The sequence below is a fragment of the Pinus tabuliformis genome, chromosome 5_2 (assembly GCF_031772625.1).
Source record: "Pinus tabuliformis cultivar Carrire ecotype Pingquan chromosome 5_2, CPIR1, whole genome shotgun sequence".
Taxonomy (NCBI): domain Eukaryota; kingdom Viridiplantae; phylum Streptophyta; class Pinopsida; order Pinales; family Pinaceae; genus Pinus; species Pinus tabuliformis.
In genome coordinates, this window is record NC_142306.1 from 553,702,360 (window position 1) to 553,725,926 (window position 23,567).

The 23,567-nt window shown below is 39.2% G+C and overlaps 1 protein-coding gene across 1 annotated transcript; it reads right to left on the bottom strand.

The window, feature by feature from the left end:
- Positions 1 to 15,128: 15,128 nt before the first annotated feature.
- On the bottom strand, positions 15,129 to 16,105 carry LOC149160152 (uncharacterized). Its single transcript, XM_089433650.1, has 2 exons — positions 15,710 to 16,105; positions 15,129 to 15,579 (listed from the first exon to the last, which is right to left on the bottom strand). The coding sequence occupies exons 1-2, from the start codon at positions 15,931 to 15,933 to the stop codon at positions 15,432 to 15,434; spliced, it is 372 nt and encodes a 123-aa protein (XP_089289776.1). The 5' UTR covers positions 15,934 to 16,105; the 3' UTR covers positions 15,129 to 15,431.
- Positions 16,106 to 23,567: the final 7,462 nt, after the last annotated feature.

A 23,567-nucleotide genomic window follows, 5' to 3' on the forward strand; every position in this document is an offset into this window, starting at 1 on the left:
ACCTGGTGCAGGTTTTACACTACAATTTGAATGGGCGCGGCGCACTTGGGTAGTGGCGTGGCGCACCTACCTTCTTAGCCAAAATTTTACTCAAATCATTTTTCCAAGCTCCAAATTTGTGCAATCTTCATTTAAGAAGTAAGTGAAGCATTCCATAGTGCCATTGCAAAAGTTTTGATCATCATTCATGGTGTGTAAATAGGTGAAAAGGAAAACCCTATTTTGTTGCACAGTCACATTCAAAAAGTTGTCTAGGGTTTCAAAGTTGTCATTGTTGTTGTTTTCTCCCCTTGCATCAATTACATCCCCCTTCACTACATTTCACTCATCTCATTTCCCCCTTCCCTCTTTCATTCACATTCATTTATTCCCCTATCCCCAAAACTACAAACCCTAATACCTAATCCCACTACTCCCAAACCCTAATTGGCATCTCTAAACCCTAATACCTAATTCCTACTATCCCCAAACCGTACAAGCCCTACTCACATCACCAAACCCTACACACTCTCCCTAAAACCCTACACACTTATCCTACTCACTCCCTAAACCCTACTCACATCCCTAAACCCTGTTCATAAATACATTTCACACTCCCTTCCCCATACACTTTGCCCATTCCATCCCTCCATCCTATTCCATACTATTATCCACAAACCATTCATATATAATCACATTTTTCAAAACGAAGGGAAAACAATGGAAAGAGATAGTGAATATGACAATGATAAGCAACAAATCAAAGGCAAAGAGACGATGCAAGAGGATGATATAGATGACAAACAAGAAAGAAAACAAACAGTTGGAGGATAAGAAAACCCTAATGGAGCTAGAAATGTTGAAACTGAAGAAGCAAAATGACGAAGAGGACCATGTCACTTTGACTTCCATTGAACAAGAGATAGAGAATGACAAGGAGTCTTGGTTGGAGAAGATGAACATGCACTTGGAGAGGCTGTTGGACAAGGCTAACAAGGAGAAGGACATGTTGAGGCACATGGCCTATCACTATTTGGAGAGAAACAAAGTTTGCAAAGCGAGAATTAGGATTTTGAAGGTCAAGTTGAGGAAAGCTTTGAGGAAGAGGAAAGAGCAAGACAAGCTCAAGATTTTGGCTGAAGCTTCCTTAGCCCAACATAGCACTTGATGCAGGACACTCAACCCAAATTTCAAGAAATTTGGGTTAATTTTTTGTCAATTTTGAATTTCTGTAGCAAAACACAGGTTTTTCTGCCTAGTGCGCCGCGCCACTTGGCGCGCGCTTTTGCTAGGGACCTTATTTGGAAGAAAAATCAGCATTTTTTATTCCTCGGGAAAAAATATGAATGCCCACAAATGGCCAAGAAATTTTGGCAAGTTTTGAGCTTCCAAAAGGGTCAAAAACACCTCAAAAATGCCCTTTCTGGCCCTTTTTGGCCACAGAAGAAGTAGTATTGGGAGAACTCGTTTTTAGAGGGGCAAATGGAATTCAAATTTAGAAATTCCACTTGTTCTAGAAAGTAGACAGATATACCTTTCCAAAAAGCCCACTTGGAGAAAATTTGGTGCATGGGAAGGCCTCCAAAATCAGCTGCAAAAAGGTGCTATGCACAGGGACAGTGGCGCGGCGCACAGGATGGAAAATTGACTTTTTTGCCAAAAAAATCTGTTTTTTCGCCTAGTTTTTTCTCAGTTTGACTTTTCTCTCTCTCATAGTCAAACTCATGATGTAATTTGATGTAACTTGATGGAATTTGATGTAAAAATGTTAAAATTTCACTCATGGAGGTAGATACATCATGAAAAGGTAGTTTTCAACTGAATGAATCAGTTTCCTAGGTTTTAGAGGCAAGCTGTTCCACTGCCTACTTTTCAATTCTTAGTTTAGATCTTGCTGAAACAGCTCCTAAACTCATGAATTTGACCCCTAAATTCTAGCACGACTTGTTTGTTGCTTATATCTAGTACTTTTTCAGTCATTTTTCAAGTTTGGACTCTTGTGAAAGCTTTGAGCAACATTGTACATTCATCTCTGCAGTTTGGCAAAGGAATAGACCAGGGTTTGCAACATTTTGTGGGATTCTTGTGGCAAGTTGATTTGGTATTGTTTCTTCTTCTGTAATTCAAGTTTACATGTGTTTATGTATGCCATTATCTCTCTCTTTTCAGCTGAACTAAATGAATCAAGGATAAAGGTAGAAATCATTGAAGTTGCAGTGCTCTACCTAGGGTTTGTTTAGTTATTTATGTTTTCTACTGTTTGAAGAGGACTCCTGAGACTCTCATGCCCTCTCCAACTCCTCACCAGTCTTAAGACTCTCCATCTCATTCAATTTAAAGTACTAAAGCATTTGCCTACCTCGCCCCACAGAAACCTCTACAAAACTGAGTCCATTCCCCGGACCCAAATCTGCCTTTCACATTTGAGCCAGCAAACCATCATAAAATTCAATCAAACTCCTCTGAGCATATACCTAGCCTAAAATTAGTCTTTACATCAGTCATCTCAAGTTTCATTTGCTATATTTTCCTGAGATTGACAAGGAGAGAGCCCTCTCCCGACCTGGTAGGGCTAGCTACCAGGTTAAGCGTGGTTTGATGTTACCCTAGATCCTGCCTTTCTCAGCCTGAGGTAGATTTAGGCCCTAACACATCTATTAACTTAAGTCTCCGTGATAAGATCTTCGTCACTCATCCTGTTTATTAATCCTATTCGCCCATCTATCTACGTAATCTCCTGCGATAAGATCTCCACCGTTCATCTTTCATTATGTCCTCCTTTCACTGATTTCGTCCTCCGACTTCTCTTCCGCTTGAAAATAGATTTAGTTTAGTTCCTTTGCTTACACCTTAGTATGGTTTGATGCTCTTTACTTCTGCAACTTAGATAGCAGCATTAGATTAGTGATTAATTTAGCAATTTTTCTTAGCATAGTTGTTTAAATGGTTAATTAGGTTATGGTGTGAGTTAGCATTACATGTTGCTTTTTTCATTACTATGGTAGAGTAGCTCTCTCTTAGAATAGATTTTCTCTCCTTCCATCAAAGAATCAAGCTTCTTCTGACCCTATAGAAGTTTGGCTTGGAACCCCTAGGATCTCTCGCCAGATGAACAGTGACAACAGGCAGGACCTTCACTTTTACTTGTGCATATAGCACTATCACCTCCAATTTTGTACGAACCCCGAGTTGATAAGTAAAGATGGTAGCCCTAAGAGTTGCAGCATTCTTGTTGCAATACCTAGGCTCATCAGTGCAAAGGGTCCAGAATCAGTGAAGATAATAGACTTGGATGTTTTTAACCAATTTTTAAGTACCAACTTTTTTTAAAACCGTTTTCAGTGTTTGTGTGTGATGAGCTATGGGATTTATGTCAGTACATGATTTTAATTACTTAATAAATGCCTCTAATATAACTCTATGACTGATGTTCTTTGATTCTAGATGAATATTTGATAATTCTATTTAAGATTCATTATGACAATTTTGTAATTTACATCCTTTTTTGATCAGGAACTAAAAAATTGTGAATTTACTTATTTCTAGTTGATTATTACAATATAGTATTCAAACATAGACACATTTGCTCTCATCTACAAGATATATATTTGTATTTATTTACTTTAAATTGTGCATGTGAAGATATTCCATAAAATACCAAAAAATTAGTTTGAATAGGATGAAAACCCGAAAATATTTTTGAAGTTTCTATTTAAATCTTCAACCAAAACTTATCTCTTCAATTTTCTAAATTCAATTCCAATTAGGATTTTAAATCTCGTGATCTTATGTGTGGTGTTATACTCATTTAAATCATTTAATCACTGCTATTTAGATTGGTTAAAGCATTGTAGCAGACTGTGTTCATATCCTGTAAATTATTAAAGTATATTACATATTTTTTTCTTAAATTAATTATAGTTTTTCTTAGTTTAATTTTAGTTTTAGATGGCCAATTGGACCTTTTTCATAGAGGGTATATGACCATACCAAACGAAAAAAGAAATATAATTGGAACTTTGATTTTCTAAATACTCACTTGTTCCAAGAGGATTTTTTCCAACTGTCAACAATTCCTTATGTAAATTGGATGCAAGGATAGCAACTCTTGCATTCATAATTGTCCCTTGATCCTTGTTGACATTGGTAATGCTTATAATATAGAAAACTCATCTATTTCTTATTATAATGTTTATCATTGTATATGCCACAATGGATTTACTATTTATTTTGGTAGTGTTCTACAGGTTTCCCCAAGAAGGTACATTCCATTAGTTTTTGTTGCATTATTGTTTCTTGTAATGTATGTGTGTAATTATGTGCATGAAAACAGTTATGCGTGTGAGATAAACCAAAACGTGACAGTTAATTTCATGTTGAACCTAGCTTCGACACTGGGTGTGCCCAGAGTTCTAGCAGAAGAGTTACTATACACATAACTAACACAAGGAGTTGGGGAATTATTTGCACATTTCGTCAAAAACTCTCTGCCATTTACTCTATTCTTGTATTCATCTGTGTCAAGTATTTAGCTCTAAATACAACTACATAACTCTTTTTATTTTTTTATTTAGTCGCATTGATACCAAATAAAAAAAATGTAGAAATGTATTGCTAAGAATAGATGTAGACACAAACAAACATGAAATGTGGACTTTGACAATGAGTTACTGAAATTCTAGAAAGAATTTATAGTGTCACATAACATATACACTCATGATATCAATAATTCACCCGAGACTCAAGAAAATATTGCAATTGTACAAATAGTATAGTATTTTGATAACCTGTTGGACAGAGCCATGTCTAGTGTTCTTTATTTGCTTTTTATATTAAGTCACTTCAGTATCAACTTTATTAATCTTCTTAAACTACACATCTTGTTGTTTCAAATAGGTTACATATGTAACAAAAATGGCAACAAGAAATTACCTGAGCTTATTCTACAACTATTTTCCAAACCAATTTAAAAAAAATTATCTTACAGTCTTGACAGTAATCTTGAACTTTTCGCCAAATCAATTAAAAAAAATAGCTTACACTCTGAGCAGCAACCTGAAGTGTTGGACGAGGGGGCTCCTGGTCTATATTTTCCTTAAAGGAAAACATAATCTATAACTTCTTAGATACATAAAATTCATTTCGATCCTTACCTCTCTCGCTCACAGAGAATGGAAATCACCAATTATATATTACCACATGGTGGTACACCACTAGCTCGCCAATACAGCGAATAGGCGATAAGTCCAGGCATACCCATTTGTTACTTCTCGACATCATGTTGCTCCTAAATCTCAACTTCTCAACCTAGTGGCAGTCGTCTCATCCTGAAGCTTGTAACTTGCGCTCCCTCTGACCACTCGACCCCCAACCTTCAACTCAGTCGGTTCGGCATATCACTGGCACGTCCTTCCACTTCCCATATGGCCTGACCTTCAGACCTTTGACTAAGTCGCTTTTGGCACCACTTTTCTTATGTTATTATCCAAGTATTGCTCCATCCTCTGATCTCTCGGTTATCCGCCTGGCTGTAGTGTCCCGCACATAATCCACGTGTGATGTCCAATCATACAATACAAGAATATCGTTGCTCCAATCAGAATATTTCCTGCCTACAGTACTGACTACAACAGGATAACCCTTATCCAATTATTTCTTTAAATTCGGTGTTTTACCCCTTTGCTCCATAGTAAACACCCTTCCTTATTATTCAAAAATGGTTGTGTTATGGATCTTTGGCTCTGTACCATGCAAAGCGTTCACTAGAGATTTTTGCACTCTCCCCAAAGACCGAGTCTACTACTGCATGATCTACCTCGAGCTAATCCTCTCGATTGGGGTGTACTCTCATAGATAAATTCAGCTTATAGATCTAAATCAAGACCTTGCCAGATTTTCGAATTCATACTAAGACGTTCCACGGTGTTACCCCTTTTGAGCTTGGGTGATAGCTACATTGAGGGATGACAAACGTGTGACGATTCTCTGCCTTCGGGTAGGGAATTTGTCGCATGGTGGCATAAGAGCTCCTGCATCTCTTATCTTACATAAGCTTGTGCCACCTTACAGCGGGCTTCCACCTCACTTGCCACACACCAACTTTTCCAAAATGCTCACAGATTCTCTCAGTGGCTCTCGAGACCGCTCATGGGTCGCCAAAGCATTTGGCTATTAGCAGGGGCTTTTGACCCTCATTGTCAAATTCCTTATGGTGGTAATGGAGGATTGTGAACAACAAATGCTAAAGCCTGTGGAAGTAACACAACAAGGCATGATCGACCCAGGGACATTCCCTTGATCTTTCGCACATTGTTCACCTATCAGCACAACACTTTGTAAACAGATATCTTGATGTAGACATTGACTGACTCTGGCGAACAGAGAGTCTTTGTTATAAATTTATACATTAATACAAAGGGTCTTAGAACCCAATTATTCTAATTGATCATGGTTTGCAATTGGAATAGATCATTGAGGTCCTTAACTTTAGTTATTGAGTTATGCATGATACCAATAAGCATTTAGGCAACATTGTTATGGGAATCTTCTCCACTCTGAACTTCAGACACTCTGTGATTACTATTGTTTACTATATTAACTTATTTAGTTTTTCATGTAAGCATAAGACACATGTACCCATGTATAATCATAGCCACAATCAATATACAAATCAAGAAAATATCCCTTCACAATTGCATGAGAGATATATACACAACAACACATATTGCAGTTATTGTTTATCCATATCTATTACAAGTACAATGCAGCATAACCCAGTAACTGCAAATAGTAATCATACAATATTTAACTTTTTGTCTACAGTGAAACTAAATCTGGCCCTCTATCCACGTCCTCTTTTCTAAATGCCTCTCTTTCTTTTGGGGCAAGCTTCATGTCCCTCCATTACTGTTGCATCCTTGTTGTTGCAATCCCTCCATAAATTTTGTCCTCTTTTGCTCCTTGTATTATCTCAAGCAAGCATGGACCTAAATACTTTCCTCGGATCATTTAATTTCAAGGACCATCCCCTTTAGTTCATGCACCAATCAACCTTTAATCCCTATCCTCAAGTTCATATCTCTTCTCTGCACAATAAACCATATCATCCCTAGTAGGAATTCTCCATCCCTACCTCTAGAATCCATGTCCCTAGACTTAGTCCCCTTTTTTTGTTATTTCAAATATTGCAACATATGTACATTCTTTTTACAATGTAGCTCATACCAGAACCTTAGGTGGGACTGTCACATAGATAATAAAATTTTATTCAAATCCTAAAAACTAATAATCACCACAACCCATTTTCTATTGTTTATTCTTGTTCCCTGATCTGATGTAAAGTGTAGCAAATGTCAAAGTGCTCCAACTATTTTCTTGTTTATTATAAGAAATAAAATTCCTATTAAAATAATAACGGTAAATATTAGTAAATAACCAAGCAAAGTAGTGCAATGTTTTTTCCCATTAACAAAAAAAAGACACAAATGTCATTTTGAAAAGGTAAAAGTCATTCTTGCAAAAAAAACTTGTTTTTCCATTTCATGTAAATAAATACAAATAAAAATAGGTTAAGCGCGAAAAAAAAAATGATATCATTGATGTTTTTCTTGAATTAAGAATAATATATAAAATTACACTCAGAAATTAAAATTCAATTTTTTGAAATTAGAAATTAAAATCGATTAGTTTGGAATTAGTTTCAAAATATTTTGGCTTATTTTATCTTTGTTTTTAGGAATTAGTTAGGCCTAAACTTTCCATTTATTGTAATTGATTTCTTATTAAATTTAGTTCTATGTTTTTTTTGTATGCGTTTAATTGTTTTTCAATATGTGTTCTCAATTTGACGTCAAAGATGTAGATGAAATAAAGTTCTTTAACTTGTGTATGTGAGCTTGAGCTATATCAAATGTGTTAAAGACTTTTGTTATAATGGCTTCATCTTCATAAAAAAAATTTAACTAAAAAAACTAAAAACTATAGGCACACAATTCATGTATACAAATAAGCAGTGACATGCCACCACATGGCTCTTGTTTTTAATAGAATTCATTTAAATTAAAATTCTAATAGTAGATTCAAGATGATGCAGGAGCATCTGGTCGACAGGGTGAAGACCGAGAGGGGGTGAACACAGTTTCGGAAGAAGATTGGGGAAGATGAACGGTTCATTAAACTGGACAGCAAGCCTGTCAGAGTTATTATGTTTTTTTTGTTTAATTTCTTTCAGGGTCAACTACAGCATTAAACTCTGTTGTCTTAATTTATGTTTGTTTTATTTTAATTATTGTAATAGTTTTTAGTTAGAAGTGTTAAAGATAGATTAGTGTCAATAAGTATGTAAACAGCAAACCCTTATGGTATAAAGGGGACAAGTGAACAAACAAATAGTAAAGGAAACGTATGCCTGTAGCAACTGCACAAACTGTAATAGCATAACTACCAAGCAGTTAACTAACTGCCCAAACTATTGTACAAAAAGACAAACGAAATAACCCAGAGGGTTTCAGCAGCAGAACATGTAAAGGAGAATAATAGAAATACATACATTTTCTTCCTTCATCAAATACAGTGCACAATTAAACACACAGTTCCAAGATTTTTGTCTCTGTAACAGAATGTACATGTATACTACTGTGTTTTCAATTCATTTCAGGTAAATAAAATAACAGAGTTTTTACAATTCCAAAGAGTCTATCGACCAGCCAAGGCCGAGAGTGAGCATAAGGCGGGAAGGCGCAAACCAACACAACAGAGCGTACCAGACCACGGTCGAGACCGGGTAAGCAACAAAACCAATTACAATTAAGTTTATAAGCCACTGAATATTACATTGTACGCCTATATAATTCAACTTCCATAAAACTGTGCAACGAGGGTTCATTGAACCGAGCTATCAAGGGCTCACAGAAACCCTCCAAGTTGCGGCTACGGGTTGGAGTTAACCCAACACACTCAGGTTCGACAGACATATAGTATACAGACAACAGGCGCAAGCAAATGCAACCAAGACCAAGAACCACTGTGAGAAAGTGAAACAAGGACAGAGCTACCCGGAAAGGAGTGACTGTAACCCTTGTGAATCCACGGGAACCGGCCACACCTGCCAACACAAAACAAGGTGAAGGGTTAGGGTTTGAAACCAGATAATAACCCTGTACAAGAAAGCTATGACACGAAGCTGTGAATAAACCAAAGAAAACCCGTGTATGGTAGAGACGGAGAGGCCATACCTGCAGTGAGCCGAGACCCAGGCCAGCAGAATCAAAGTATTAACCCTGAACACGAAGGGGCTGCGGAACGTTAGTTCCGGTACAAACGGTGGATAAAGAAATATAACACGGAACGAAACCATACCTGTTCTATAAAGCCGAGCGCCAGAGGAAAGCCAAGTTGGACAGCCATCGAACTGTGCATTTGATAGCTGAGCAAACCAGCAACCATTCATCACCAACATTCACCACGAAATTACCAAAAGGACCATAACGAACAGTATTCACCAGAACAAACCCAAGAATGCTCACACAGTCGTAAAAACAAGTTGGCTGTGCAGTGGAGGAACCAGAACTTACCAATAAAACCTGAAGTGAATACATCGACTCCCACAGCAACGGATAGACAGAGTTGAATAGCATTGTTTCATCATAAAAACCAGTGGGAGCTCAACAGGGTTCTCCCCACAGGCAGAGAAACCAGAGGTGGAGCCGAGACCAGAACGAGACCACAGAGAAAGTCACAAAGTGAAAATGACCGAACAGGCGCGAAACGGCGGAGGAAAAGCGAATTAAGGGGATTAGGGTTTGTCAACTCCAAGGAGGGCAGGTGTCATAAGGAGAGACCAAGTAAGGTACCGTGAATTGAATGTCAATCAACCACCAGAATCATTTACAATCGCTTTTTAATCAAACCAAAGTATTAGTGTAAGTCCACGTAGATTGAGCTAGCGTGGGACCACGTGGGCTGGACCCATCAATTGGTATCAGAGCAGTTTTTTTTTGTTGAAGTAGAAGAGGATGGAAGCGCCAAGACGAGGACGTGGAAGAGGTGCACGTAGAGGAGCAGATGAAGGATTGAGGGAACAAATTAGAGTTCTTACAGCTCGCTTGGAAGCAGTGGAAGCGGGTAGACGAAGAGACCCAGAACTTGGAGATACCAGTGAGGAGGAAGTGGTGGCTGCTGCAGACGGGTCTGATGAGGAAGCTCCGGAATTGAAGCTGCTGCGACAGGTTTTATTGGCCAGCAGCAAACCAAAAACAGAAATCTCTAATTATGATGGCAGTCTGTCCGCGGAAGTCTTATTGGACTGGATAAGCGAACTGGACAAATATTTTGAAAACGAAGAAGTCAGTGAGGATAAAAGGGTTAAGTTCGCTGCCACTAAGCTAAAGGGACACGCGCTACTGTGGTGGGACAGTGTCCAAGCGGACAGAAAAAGAATGAACCAGTCGTCGATACGACAATGGTCCAGGATGATAGCGAAATTGAAAGGCAGATTTCTGCCAAAAGACTACCAGGTGGAATTATATCGGCGAGTGCAGAGTTTAAAGCAGAGGGGAATGACAGTTAAGGAGTACACGGAAGAATTTTACCGAGTAAATTTACGTGCTGGTTATACTGATGATAACCCAGAAAAGACAGCAAGGTACGTAAATGGATTGAGGATGGAGATATTGTATGAAATCAGTATTCTTTCTCCCTTGAATATTGAAGAAGCCTTTCAGAGCACTGTAAAGGCTGAGGAAAAGATTAACAGAAAACAGAACAGCAGAAGAGGCAGAGGAAATAGCAGAGGACAGGGACAATCCTACGGTAGAGGAAAGAGTGCTGCGAACAGCGAAGAAGGCAGCAGTTCAAAAACTTCAGGGACAGCAGAAAAAGGAGATAGCACCAGAGGAGGTCGGTCATACCAGAGAGGACGAGGGAATGGCCGAGGGACTAATGTCCAGTGCTACAGGTGCCACAAATGGGGGCACAGAGCCTTTGAATGTCCAGAAGTTGAACAGGCCGGACAGAGAGGGACACTTATGGCGCAGCCGGAAGAAGCTGAAGCCCAACCCCGGGAGGTGGAAGACATGGCGGAGACAGGAGAAGCCTTAATTTTGAACAAAGTATTATTAAAACCAACCAAGGAAGTGTCTGAACCAACACAGCGGAAAGCACTGTTCCGGACAGTCTGCAAATCGCAGGGAAAGTGCTGCAAGGTGATAATAGACAGCGGGAGTACGGATAACTTGGTTGCCACTGAGATGGTGGAAAAACTGGGGTTGAAGCGACGGAAGCACCCCACACCCTACAAGGTGTCGTGGCTGCAGAAAGGCCACCAGTTGTTGGTTGATGAACAATGCGAAGTAGATTTTCACATTGGCAAGTACCACGATACAGTGGTCTGCGATATTATGCCAATGGACGTGTGCCACATACTGCTCGGAAGACCATGGCAGTATGACAGGAAGGTGACACACGATGGGAAAACAAATTGTTATAAGTTTACGAAGGATGGGGTCAAACACACACTTGTACCCATCAAGGAGGAAGATTCAGCAGAATCAAGCGGAACAAAGGCGCTATTAATGGGAGGAAAACAGTTCATAAAGCAGGTTGAGGAAAATGAAATTAATTTTGCAGTTGTGAGGAGGATGAAGCCAGTATTACTGAACTTAGAGAAATCAGAATTGCCCAAAGAAGTACAAGAGCTGTTAGAAGAATTTCAAGATATTGCGGCTGATGAGCTACCTGATAAGTTGCCTCCCAAGAGGAGCATCAGCCACCATATTGATTTCATACCAGGAGCAAGCTTACCAAACAAGGCAGCGTACAGAATGAGTCCAAAGGACAATGAAGAAGTACGCAAACAAGTGCAGGAGTTGTTAGATAAGGGACTGATCAGAGAGAGTTTAAGCCCCTGTGCGGTACCTACAGTCCTTGCACCCAAGAAAGGTGGAGAATGGCGAATGTGCACAGATTCGCGAGCTATAAACAAAATTACGATTCGGTACAGGTTTCCCTTGCCTAGAATGGATGATATGATGGACTGTCTTAGTGGGGCAGCATATTTTACGAAAATAGATCTGAAAAGTGGGTACCATCAGATCAGAATTAGAGAGGGAGACGAATGGAAGACAGCCTTCAAGACCAACGAAGGACTGTACGAATGGCTGGTCATGCCATTTGGGTTGAGTAACGCTCCGAGTACTTTTATGAGACTGATGAATGAAATGTTAAAGGAATTTATTGGAAAATTCATGATAGTCTATCTGGACGATATTTTAATTTTCAGCAGGACGAAAAAAGAGCACCTCCAGCATATTCGAAGGGTATTCGAGAAGCTGCAGCAGAACAAACTGCTGATAAATTTGAAGAAATGCACTTTCTTGCAGACGGAGTTAATTTATCTGGGATTTGTAGTGGCAGAGAATGAGTTAAAGATGGACCCAGAGAAGATTGAAGCGATCATAAGTTAGTTGTCACCTAAGAATTTATTCGAGGTACGTAGCTTTCACGGTTTAGCCAATTTTTATCGAAAGTTCATTAAGAATTTTAGTGAAATCTGCGCACCAATGCTAGAGACCATCAAAAACGCCAGCCAACCTTTTTGTTGGACTAAGGCGGCAGAAGACAGTTTCCAACTTCTGAAGCGGAAAATAACGGAGAGGCCAATCTTGAGACTGCCCGATTTCAGCAAACCTTTTCAGGTTCGGTGTGACGCAAGCGGGACAGCTATTGGTGCTGTACTCAGTCAAGAGGACAGACCAGTGGCGTTCTTTAGTGAGAAAGTAAATGAAAGTCGGCAGAAATATTCGTCATATGACAAAGAATTCTATGCAGTGGTTCAAGCCTTGAAGCATTGGAGGCACTACTTACTAGGCAATGAATTCGTCTTATTCTCTGATAATTCTGCGTTACAGTATATAACACAGCAGCACAAACTGAACCATAAACATGCCAAGTGGGTGGAGTACCTGCAAATTTTCACTTTTGTGTTGAAGCACATAAGTGGGCAAGCCAACAAAGTGGCGGACGCTTTAAGCAGAAGAGCCCTGCTCTTACAAGAAAGTGGCATACAGGTGATGGGATTTGAGTATTTGAAGGATTTGTACCAGATGGACGCGGATTTCAAAGAAGCTTTTGAAGCATGCCAGAATCCCGTATTGAGGAATACAAGCCCATTGCTAGATTTCAATTTAGAGGAAGGATTATTGTTTCGAGGAGGACAGCTATGTGTTCCAGACTGTTCAATGAGGGAAAATTTAGTAAGAGAGAAGCATAGTGGTGGATTGGCGGGACATTTTGGCATCGATAAAACGTTGGAGCAGCTTGGGCATTTCTATTATTGGCCAAAGATGAGCCGGGACGTGCAGAGGTATGTAACCAGATGTAAAATCTGCCAACTGACGAAAGGGCACAGCCAGAACACCGGACTGTACACACCCTTACCTGTCCCAAGCAGACCGTGGGATTCGGTCAGCATTGACTTTGTCCTAGGATTGCCTAGAACGCAGCGGGGATATGATTCAGTGATGGTGGTGGTGGATAGGTTCTCAAAGATGGGTCATTTTATTCCTTGTCGGAAGACTAGCGACGCCACAAACGTGGCACACCTCTTCTTTACAGAAGTGGTTCGATTACATGGCTTACCTAAAACCATAGTTTCAGACAGGGATGTGAAATTTACAGGGCATTTTTGGCGCACCCTGTGGAAAAAGCTGGGCACACAGTTAAATTTCAGTTCTGCGTATCACCCGCAGACTGACGGACAGACAGAGGTGGTGAACAGGAGTTTGGGCAATTTGTTACGCAGCTTAACAGGAGAAAACTCGCGATTATGGGATCGAGCTCTCGCCCAGGCAGAATTCGCTTATAACGATTCGCCCAATCGGAGCACCGGTCTTAGCCCATTTCAAATCTTGTATGGTATGCATCCGCGAGGAGTACATGAATTGCGAGATTTGGGACAGCTGGAAAGGAGAAGTGCAGACGGAGAAGATTTTGCCGAAGCAATGAGCGAACTGCATGAAAAAGTTAAATTAAGACTACAGGACAGCACGCAGAAGTATAAGCAGCATGCAGACACAAAGCGGCGTGAGGTGAATTTTGAAATTGGAGACGAAGTCCTTGCACATTTACGCCGGGAATGGTTTCCTAAGGGTACGTATAACAAACTGAAATTCAAGAAAATTGGCCCATGCAAAATTCTGCGCAAATTTTCAGCGAACGCATATGAAATTCAGCTGCCACCTGATATAGGTATATCATCCATATTCAACGTGGCAGACCTGTTCCCATATCAAGCCCAGGTGGAAGATGGTAGAATGGTACAGCCACAACGGGACACCCAGTTCGAGAGCAGTCTTTGGAAGAAACAGTTGCCTTCGGTCCGGACCCATGAAATCGAAGGAATCCTCAGCACACAGGTAGCCAAGAAGACGCGCAGGAAGGAGTATCTGCGTTATCTCGTCAAGTGGAAGGACCGTCCAATGGAGGACAGCTCCTGGCTCGACGAGACACAGATTCGGAAAGCTGGCTACTCGGTGGAGGAACTCATGGAACGGAGCCATGAGATCTCTCTTTTACCCCGGCAGCCTGATGCAGGAGCATCTGGTCGACAGGGTGAAGACCGAGAGGGGGTGAACACAGTTTCGGAAGAAGATTGGGGAAGATGAACGGTTCATTAAACTGGACAGCAAGCCTGTCAGAGTTATTATGTTTTTTTTGTTTAATTTCTTTCAGGGTCAACTACAGCATTAAACTCTGTTGTCTTAATTTATGTTTGTTTTATTTTAATTATTGTAACAGGTTTTAGTTAGAAGTGTTAAAGATAGATTAGTGTCAATAAGTATGTAAACAGCAAACCCTTATGGTATAAAGGGGACAAGTGAACAAACAAATAGTAAAGGAAACGTATGCCTATAGCAACTGCACAAACTGTAATAGCATAACTACCAAGCAGTTAACTAACTGCCCAAACTATTGTACAAAAAGACAAACGAAATAACCCAGAGGGGTTCAGCAGCAGAACATGTAAAGGAGAATAATAGAAATACATACATTTTCTTCCTTCATCAAATACAGTGCACAATTAAACACACAGTTCCAAGATTTTTGTCTCTGTAACAGAATGTACATGTATACTACTGTGTTTTCAATTCATTTCAGGTAAATAAAATAACAGAGTTTTTACAATTCCAAAGAGTCTATCGACCAGCCAAGGCCGAGAGTGAGCACAAGGCGGGAAGGCGCAAACCAACACAACAGAGCGTACCAGACCACGGTCGAGACCGGGTAAGCAACAAAACCAATTACAATTAAGTTTATAAGCCACTGAATATTACATTGTACGCCTATATAATTCAACTTCCATAAAACTGTGCAACGAGGGTTCATTGAACCGAGCTATCAAGGGCTCACAGAAACCCTCCAAGTTGCGGCTACGGGTTGGAGTTAACCCAACACACTCAGGTTCGACAGACATATAGTATACAGACAACAGGCGAAAGCAAATGCAACCAAGACCAAGAACCACTGTGAGAAAGTGAAACAAGGACAGAGCTACCCGGAAAGGAGTGACTGTAACCCTTGCGAATCCACGGGAACCGGCCACACCTGCCAACACAAAACAAGGTGAAGGGTTAGGGTTTGAAACCAGATAATAACCCTGTACAAGAAAGCTATGACACGAAGCTGTGAATAAACCAAAGAAAACCCGTGTATGGTAGAGACGGAGAGGCCATACCTGCAGTGAGCCGAGACCCAGGCCAGCAGAATCGAAGTATTAACCCTGAACACGAAGGGGCTGCGGAACGTTAGTTCCGGTACAAACGGTGGATAAAGAAATATAACACGGAACGAAACCATACCTGTTCTATAAAGCCGAGCGCCGGAGGAAAGCCAAGTTGGACAGCCATCGAACTGTGCATTTGATAGCTGAGCAGACCAGCAACCATTCATCACCAGCATTCACCACAAAATTACCAAAAGGACCATAACGAACAGTATTCACCAGAACAAACCCAGGAATGCTCACACAGTCGTAAAAACAAGTTGACTGTGCAGTGGAGGAACCGGAACTTACCAATAAAACCTGAAGTGAATACATCGACTCCCACAGCAACGGATAGACAGAGTTGAATAGCATTGTTTCATCATAAAAACCAGCGGGAGCTCAACAAGGTTCTCCCCACAGGCAGAGAAACCAGAGGCGGAGCCGAGACCAGAACGAGACCACAGAGCAAGTCACAAAGTGAAAATGACCGAACAGGCGCGAAACGGCGGAGGAAAAGCGAATTAAGGGGATTAGGGTTTGTCAACTCCAAGGAGGGCAGGTGTCATAAGGAGAGACCAAGTAAGGTACCGTGAATTGAATGTCAATCAACCACCAGAATCATTTACAATCGCTTTTTAATCAAACCAAAGTATTAGTGTAAGTCCACGTAGATTGAGCTAGCGTGGGATCACGTGGGCTGGACCCATCACAAGAGTATGCATGTATATAATTACATGCAAACAAGAAGTGCGTCAAGTTTATATTAAAAATTAATAATAATAATAATAATAAAACCTTAAAAGAAATACTACTTATTTAATAATTTATGTGATAATAATTTTGTAGACTACCACAGTTAATCATATTATTAGAGATTTCCGTAATAACATTGTGTAATATGTGTGATTTGTCCAACGTTTCAGATGGTGACTCCATCCATCATTAGGTGCCACAAAGAGCCATCATAAGGCTCTCTGGGGTCCCTGATGATGGATGAAGTCATTATTGGAAACGTTGGACAGATCACACATATGACACAGTATTATTCCAGAAATCTCTAACAATATATATATTCTGAATTTATTTGTTTTTAAATAAATTAATTATCTCTCTCACACACACATACATATTGTAAAATAAATGAACACTTATTTTTATTTTTTAACTTGACCAAATTCCTCCCTATCATCACAAACAAAATTATTTAAGTATTTTTCTCAAACTTTTACCTAGAGGTCACATAGAGTCGAAACCCGCTCTAATACCACATGTAACAACCTGAAATTCAACATACAACTAATTACATCAATTTATGCGATTAATAATCAACATCCAAACTATTCAATTAATTAGCATAGAATATTGAAACCATTAGCAGAGAAGACTTAACAGTGACAACGATATACCTTACTAGTGATTTCAAAGTTGCAACGCTACCAGAATCTTGTTGATTGCAACAAAGTTTTGGGGACGACTCTCCGCCCAAACGTGGGCTCAGCTGCACAAAACCTTTCTACATTTGGCCACCCTCAAGCCCTCAATCACCTACTACTGCCAGGGTATCCTTTATCTCACAACACTCTCCTTCGAAAATAATGAATGTTTCCCATCTCCCTTTTCAGCCATTAAATAGAACCAATTGTTCCAAAAATGGAAGCGGATTGGAAAGGGATCTGCATGCACACTGTAATAGCCCTGGTTAAAATTTAATGTAAAAATATATAAGACCATTAGGGTATGTATTCCAAGCATAATGTTGGGCAAAGATATCCTAGTGGGTGTTCATTCGATTATTATGGCTAATGACATTGGCAAAGACAATGACAAAGGCTTTGGAAAGGAAAAATGGCATTTTGGCAAATTTATTTATGAAAATAATGGAAATTAGGAGAAAAGGAAGGTGAAAGGTCACAAGTTGCATGTGAGGAGGATATTGAAGAGAAATAATAGAAAATGAAGAAAATATAAGCCTCATTGATAAAAGGGCTTCTGAGGATCAGTTGGTAAGCTTGGTCAGTTCAATTTTGGTGGAGCTCTTTTCTATTCTCTCTCTCTGTCATTCTTGGATATTTATAGTTTTCTTGGAGCACTTTTGGAGGGTGTGGCATACTTGGAGTTTTGGAGAAAGAAGGCAAAGGAAAAGCGGGAAAGCGCAAGAGCACATCGGGATCTGCAGCTACAATAGGTTTTGCTTGCATGTACCGAGTTACATGTATGTTTTCCTCACTAGCTTTGGCATGCATTGCATATGCATGTGGTTTATTGGTCATGATTTTTCACTAGTATAGAGGATTGCTTGGATTGACAGTGGAGTTGCCTATCCTTCCATTTACTAGATAGCCATGGTGGTGTGGGTTCATTTTTTTGTTTTCTAGTTGGTTCTCATGTTTCCTTTAGCTTGGGTTGAGTTACTAGTTCCTGGAAGCACTGGTTGGACAAACGCTCTAGAAGCCCTGTAACAGCTTAGGTTGAGTTACTAGTCCTAGAAGCCTTGGTTGGACAAATGCTTTGGAAGCCCTTGGTGGGTTGAGTTACTAGTCTTGGAAGCCCTGGGTGGACAAACGCTTTGGAAGCCCTGATAAGTTTTGGGTTGAGTTACTAGACCTGGAAGCCTTGGTTGGAACAAATGCTCTAGAGCCCTAGAAGGCTTGGGTAGAGACCAATCTGATGATGGTTTTGTGATGTCCGACCATAAGGTGGAATCATTGTTTGATGGGTTAAGGTGGTTTTGCCTCTGAAAGCCCTAGATGGTTTTGGATTGATGTGTTCTATGAGATCCCACATTCATGCTTGTAATATGGCACGAGGGTGAATGGTTGAATAGAGATTTGGCTCAGTCATTCTATAGTCAGGTGGATCATGGTAGTCTAATACCATGTTGGCTTTTGCATCATTAATATGAGGTTATTTCTCCTTGTTATCTCACGAGTATTATGCTAGTTTATATGTGGATTATATGGTTGTTGTTTCCTTGGTAATTCTATTGTTATTATGCTAGTTATAAGCATGTATTATGACAGTGATGATGTATCGATCTCCTGAGGTTTTATTTGGTAAATGAATGAATAATGTATCTATGACCTAATAGATGATAATTCATCTAATGATATAAGGGAACAATGTTTCTTAGTGATTCTCAGGTAAGTATGAGACCCCTATGCTTAGATCTGTCATTTTCACTTGTAGATTACATTAATGCCAAGTCTTTGACAGAATGTCACTCCCAGTTGGGGATGGTCAGGCTTACTCTTGAAGTTAGTTTTTGGTTTAATAGTCTTGTCATCATGTGTTTAATGGATTATGAAAGTTACAACAAGTTTTGGGTAGTGGCCGAAATTCTAGGCTCGAAAAGTGCCTTAAATTCCCCTGACTCTGGCATAGGTTTGCTAGAAATAGTCCTTCGATGTAGGCTTGTGGGAGTATCCAGAGCTCTCTAGAAGCTAGCATGCCCATAGCATGGGAGTGTCTAGAGATTTAATAGCTTAAAAACTCAATGGGACTCAGGGGTTGGTTAACAGAAAGGTTGGGATGGTTCCTAGGAGTCCTATTGCTCATGTTGAAGGTTTGTATAGTGTGTTTCCATCGATTCCACTTCCTTAACATGACTTAAGAGGTCGAATCATATCACAATAACTTCTCGTCACATGTTTACCCCAAATGGTCGGTTACTTGGGTAGATGTGGGAGGAGGGTGTTATAGAGTGGTATCAGAGCATGGTTCACCCCTCGGACTAGATGGGGAGTGTGTTGGTCGTGCATTCATGTTAGTTGCATATGTGTTCCTTATTATTGTAGTCCATGTGCTTGTTGCATTTGTGTGGTGTTTATCATGGTTGTAGTGATGTCGCCATGTGAAGGCTGATGGTGTTGTTGTGGGATGTGTCATCGTGAGTGTATGGGTGTATATGCATTGTTATCTGTATCAGTGTCTATATGCATGCATTGTCATGGTTATGGTTATGCATGTAAGATAGGTTAGACATGAATTGTGAGGTAATTGTATGTAATTAGGTCATCATGATGATATTAGTATGTTATGATGCTAATGTGTTGGCGGAGATAGAGCAGGAGATGCAGATCATTAAAGTGAAGTTAGAGAATTGGACCTCAAGGCAAGAGCATGTCGTCATACCAGTTTATATGTTGTTCATACAAGTATGTAGCTTAAGGATTGGTATATGCATTATGGTTATGTGTATGCCTTTCATTCTATTGAGGTTATGGTTACATACATGATAGATGCTAGTTGATTGGTGTAGTCATATGCACATGTGTTGGATATTCATGAATGATAATAACCTCTAGTTGTATGCATTGTTATTTTTGTTTTATGTTAAGATACATTAAGGTATGAACTTGCTTATGTATTCTACTTTGGGCTTGATTATTTGATTATGACGTATATTTGGTGGTTGAGTGTTTGGTGTCTATTATGTCACCTAGTTGATTTATTTAACATGGTGTTTGCAAGTTGGTTCAATGTTTGATGAATTGCATGATATGAGTATGTGTTCAAATGATGTTTTTTTAAGATGATTGTACTAACACATATGTGTTGTGATAGTTGATATGTACTTGAGTGTAAGTAGGTGAAAGTTGTAGCATTTTGTCTAATGACTATGAGTGGACTATGGATTATGACATGATTTGCTAGTCTTGGTAAAGGTTAATTTCAAATTGATAGATATGATTGTCTTGATATGAGTGTTTTGCACACGGGAAATCTTCTTAACCCATGATTTTGTTTGAAATTATGTGGATTGTGTTATATTCAAGGACATGTAATTGACAGATATATTAGCTAGTCTCTAGTTACAAGTGGATCTATCAAGAGAATTGGAGTCCCTTGAGAAATGGCGTGGATGTGTTCAGTTGCAAGCAACGTGCTTGGAACAACAAGGTAAGGTAAACATTGCATTTTTATGTTTATTTATGCACTAAAAGTTATGTGTTGATGGCAGTATGATGCAAGGAATTGCATGGAAAAGAGGTTGCCATGAAATCTCGAAGAAGGCTCAGGTTGAGCTTTCCCTTGGAAGCACTGGAAACCATGGGATTGAGTCATGGTGTTTGTTTCTAGTCTTGTGATTTGGCCTTTTGTGATTTGTTGAGCTTGGTTTGCGGTTTTGTTTATGTCTAGTGCAAGGCTTTGCCACTTCGTTTGTGGTGTCGTATTGTTATTGATTTTCATGGTTTTCTTCTTGTTTGTTTATTGTCTTGACTTTTATGGTTTGAGAGTCTTGGGAATTGGTTGGGAGAAGAGGAAAGTTAGCGGAGCTCAAGGAGAGCTTAATGAAACCCAACATGTGATGTAAGGCATGGTTGAAGCTCAGTGCATGTATAAGGGCAGCTACAATATCATTCCAAGTGATGATGATGTTGTCCCCTAGAAAGGATAATCGTTATGCACTATCAGGTACAACAACTACAAGTACCAAAACACGAATTAACACAGATTTTCTTCTTCTAATCCACAAACAAATTTATCAATTACACATTTGGCAAAGATACATATGTGAAAATATTGGGTCGTAGACACTATAAAGAAAATACCTTCTAGCGGAGGTTATAACAGAAGTTATAATAGAGGTTTTTAGTGTTATAAAATTGGAAAAAATTGTCAAAAAAAAACATTCGTTAAAACATTCATTTGTGATAACAGATATTATAATGGAACTTCATCACAACTGAAGAAAAAATAAAAATTAAAAATTAAAAATAAAAATAAATAAATAAATAAAATAAAATAAAATTGGTCGAATATATATAGTTAATGTGGTGTGCTACATATATAAACGCACCAAGATGCATACATAACTAAAAGCACTGAGGCATTGAATGCGAAACACCGATGTGTAATACATACTATATCGGTGCTAATAGGTTTCGAGATAAAATATTTAATTACTTCATAACAGTTAGTTTCTAATAACAACTACACTATCATTCCAAGTGATGATGATGTTGTCCCCTGGAAAGGATAATCGTTATGCACTATCAGGTACAAAAACTACAAGTACGAAAACACGAATTAACACAGATTTTCTTCTTCTAATCCACAAACAAATTTATCAATTACACGTTTGGCAAAGATACATATGTGAAAATATTGGGTTGCAGACACTATAAAGAAAATACCTTCTAGCGGAGGTTATAACAGAAGTTATAATAGAGGTTTGTACTAAGAATTGTTCATTTATGTAATGTAAAGGAGGTTGCCCCCTCGAAGAGGCTGAATTCTAAGGCATTGATCTATCTTTTCTATCTTTTCTTGAGCTGGTTTCATAACAGAAGGGAAGGTAGGGGATGGATTTTTTTTGTCATTATCATTGTCAGATGGAATCAGATGCACATTAGGAGTACGCCCTAGAAAAATGAGTCAGTAATTGTTCATTGAGAGGACAAGTGGCACAGGATTATAGTGTTGGACATTGGACGTAGATTTGACTTTGCAGTGGATTCTAGACTTCCTGGGGAGGAGAATCTTGGTATTACTTTGAGGGTGGAGGTGTGAGCCTATTAATTCCCTTGTTGCAAATGCAGGCATCATATCCTTTTTATTTGTTGTTTGATCAAATGTGTATATGTGTATATGTGTATATTATTGTAAATATTCATCGAGATGGATTTATAAATCTCCATAGATAGTATGGTTACTTTCTGGCTGAAGCAAAGGTGTATAAGTATATGTGGATTGTAAATACCATAATGAGTTGTGTTATAAAGCTCCAATAAATGCTACGTTTGTCATGTTTTCAACAGGATGTCATTGTATATACTGCAACGATTTTTTTTATAAAGCGCCATGGGAAATATATTTTCTTTTCATCTGTCTTTTTGGTTATAAGTGTATTTGAACACTAAAGATGTTTTCGCCCAAGGGGGAGGGTTCTATAACAACCCTGGGTAAAAATTCATGTAAAAATATATAAGACACGGTCAATGGGACATGTATTCCAAGTTTAATATTGGGAAAAGACATCCTAGTGGGTGTTCATTCGGTTATTATGGCTAAGGAAATTGGCAAAGGCAATGGTAAAGGCTTTGGAAAGTCAAAATGGCATTTTGGCACATTTATGTATGAAAATAATGGAAATCATGAGAAAAGGAAGGTGAAATTTCATAGGTTGCATGTGAGGAGGAAATTAAAGGGAAATAATGGAAAATGAAGAAAATAGAGATAAAAAGGCTTCTGAGGATTAGTTGGTAAGCTTGGTCATTTCAGTTTTGGTGGAGTTCTCTTCTATTCTCTATCTCTCTATCTCATTCTTGGACACTTATAGTTTTCTTGGAGCACTCTTGGAGGGTGTGGCATACTTGGAGTTATGGAGCAAGAAGGCAAAGGAAAAGTAGGAAAGTGCAAGAGGACATCGAGATCAGTAGCTACAATAGGTCTTGCTTGCAGGTACTAAGTTACATGTATGTTTTCCTCACTAGTTTTGGCATGCATGGCATGTGCATGTGGTTTATTGTTCATGAGATATTACTAGCATGGAGGATTGCCCGGATTGACAGTGGATTTGCCTAGCCTTTCCATCTCCTAGATAGCCATGGTGTTGTGGGTTCATTTCTTTATTTTTTGGTTGGTTCTCATGTTTTCTTTAGCTTCGGTTGAGTTACTAGTTCCTCGAAACCCTAGTTGGACAAACGCTCTAGAAGCCATGTAACAACGCACTGGTGGAAAATCAACTAGGAAAGGGGATCAAAATCTTCAGGTTTGATAATGGAGGAGAACTCACTTCAAAGGAATTCATTGACTTTTGCAAGAAAGCATGAATCAAGAAGGAGACTACCATACCTTATAATCCCAAGTTAACATGGAAGAAATA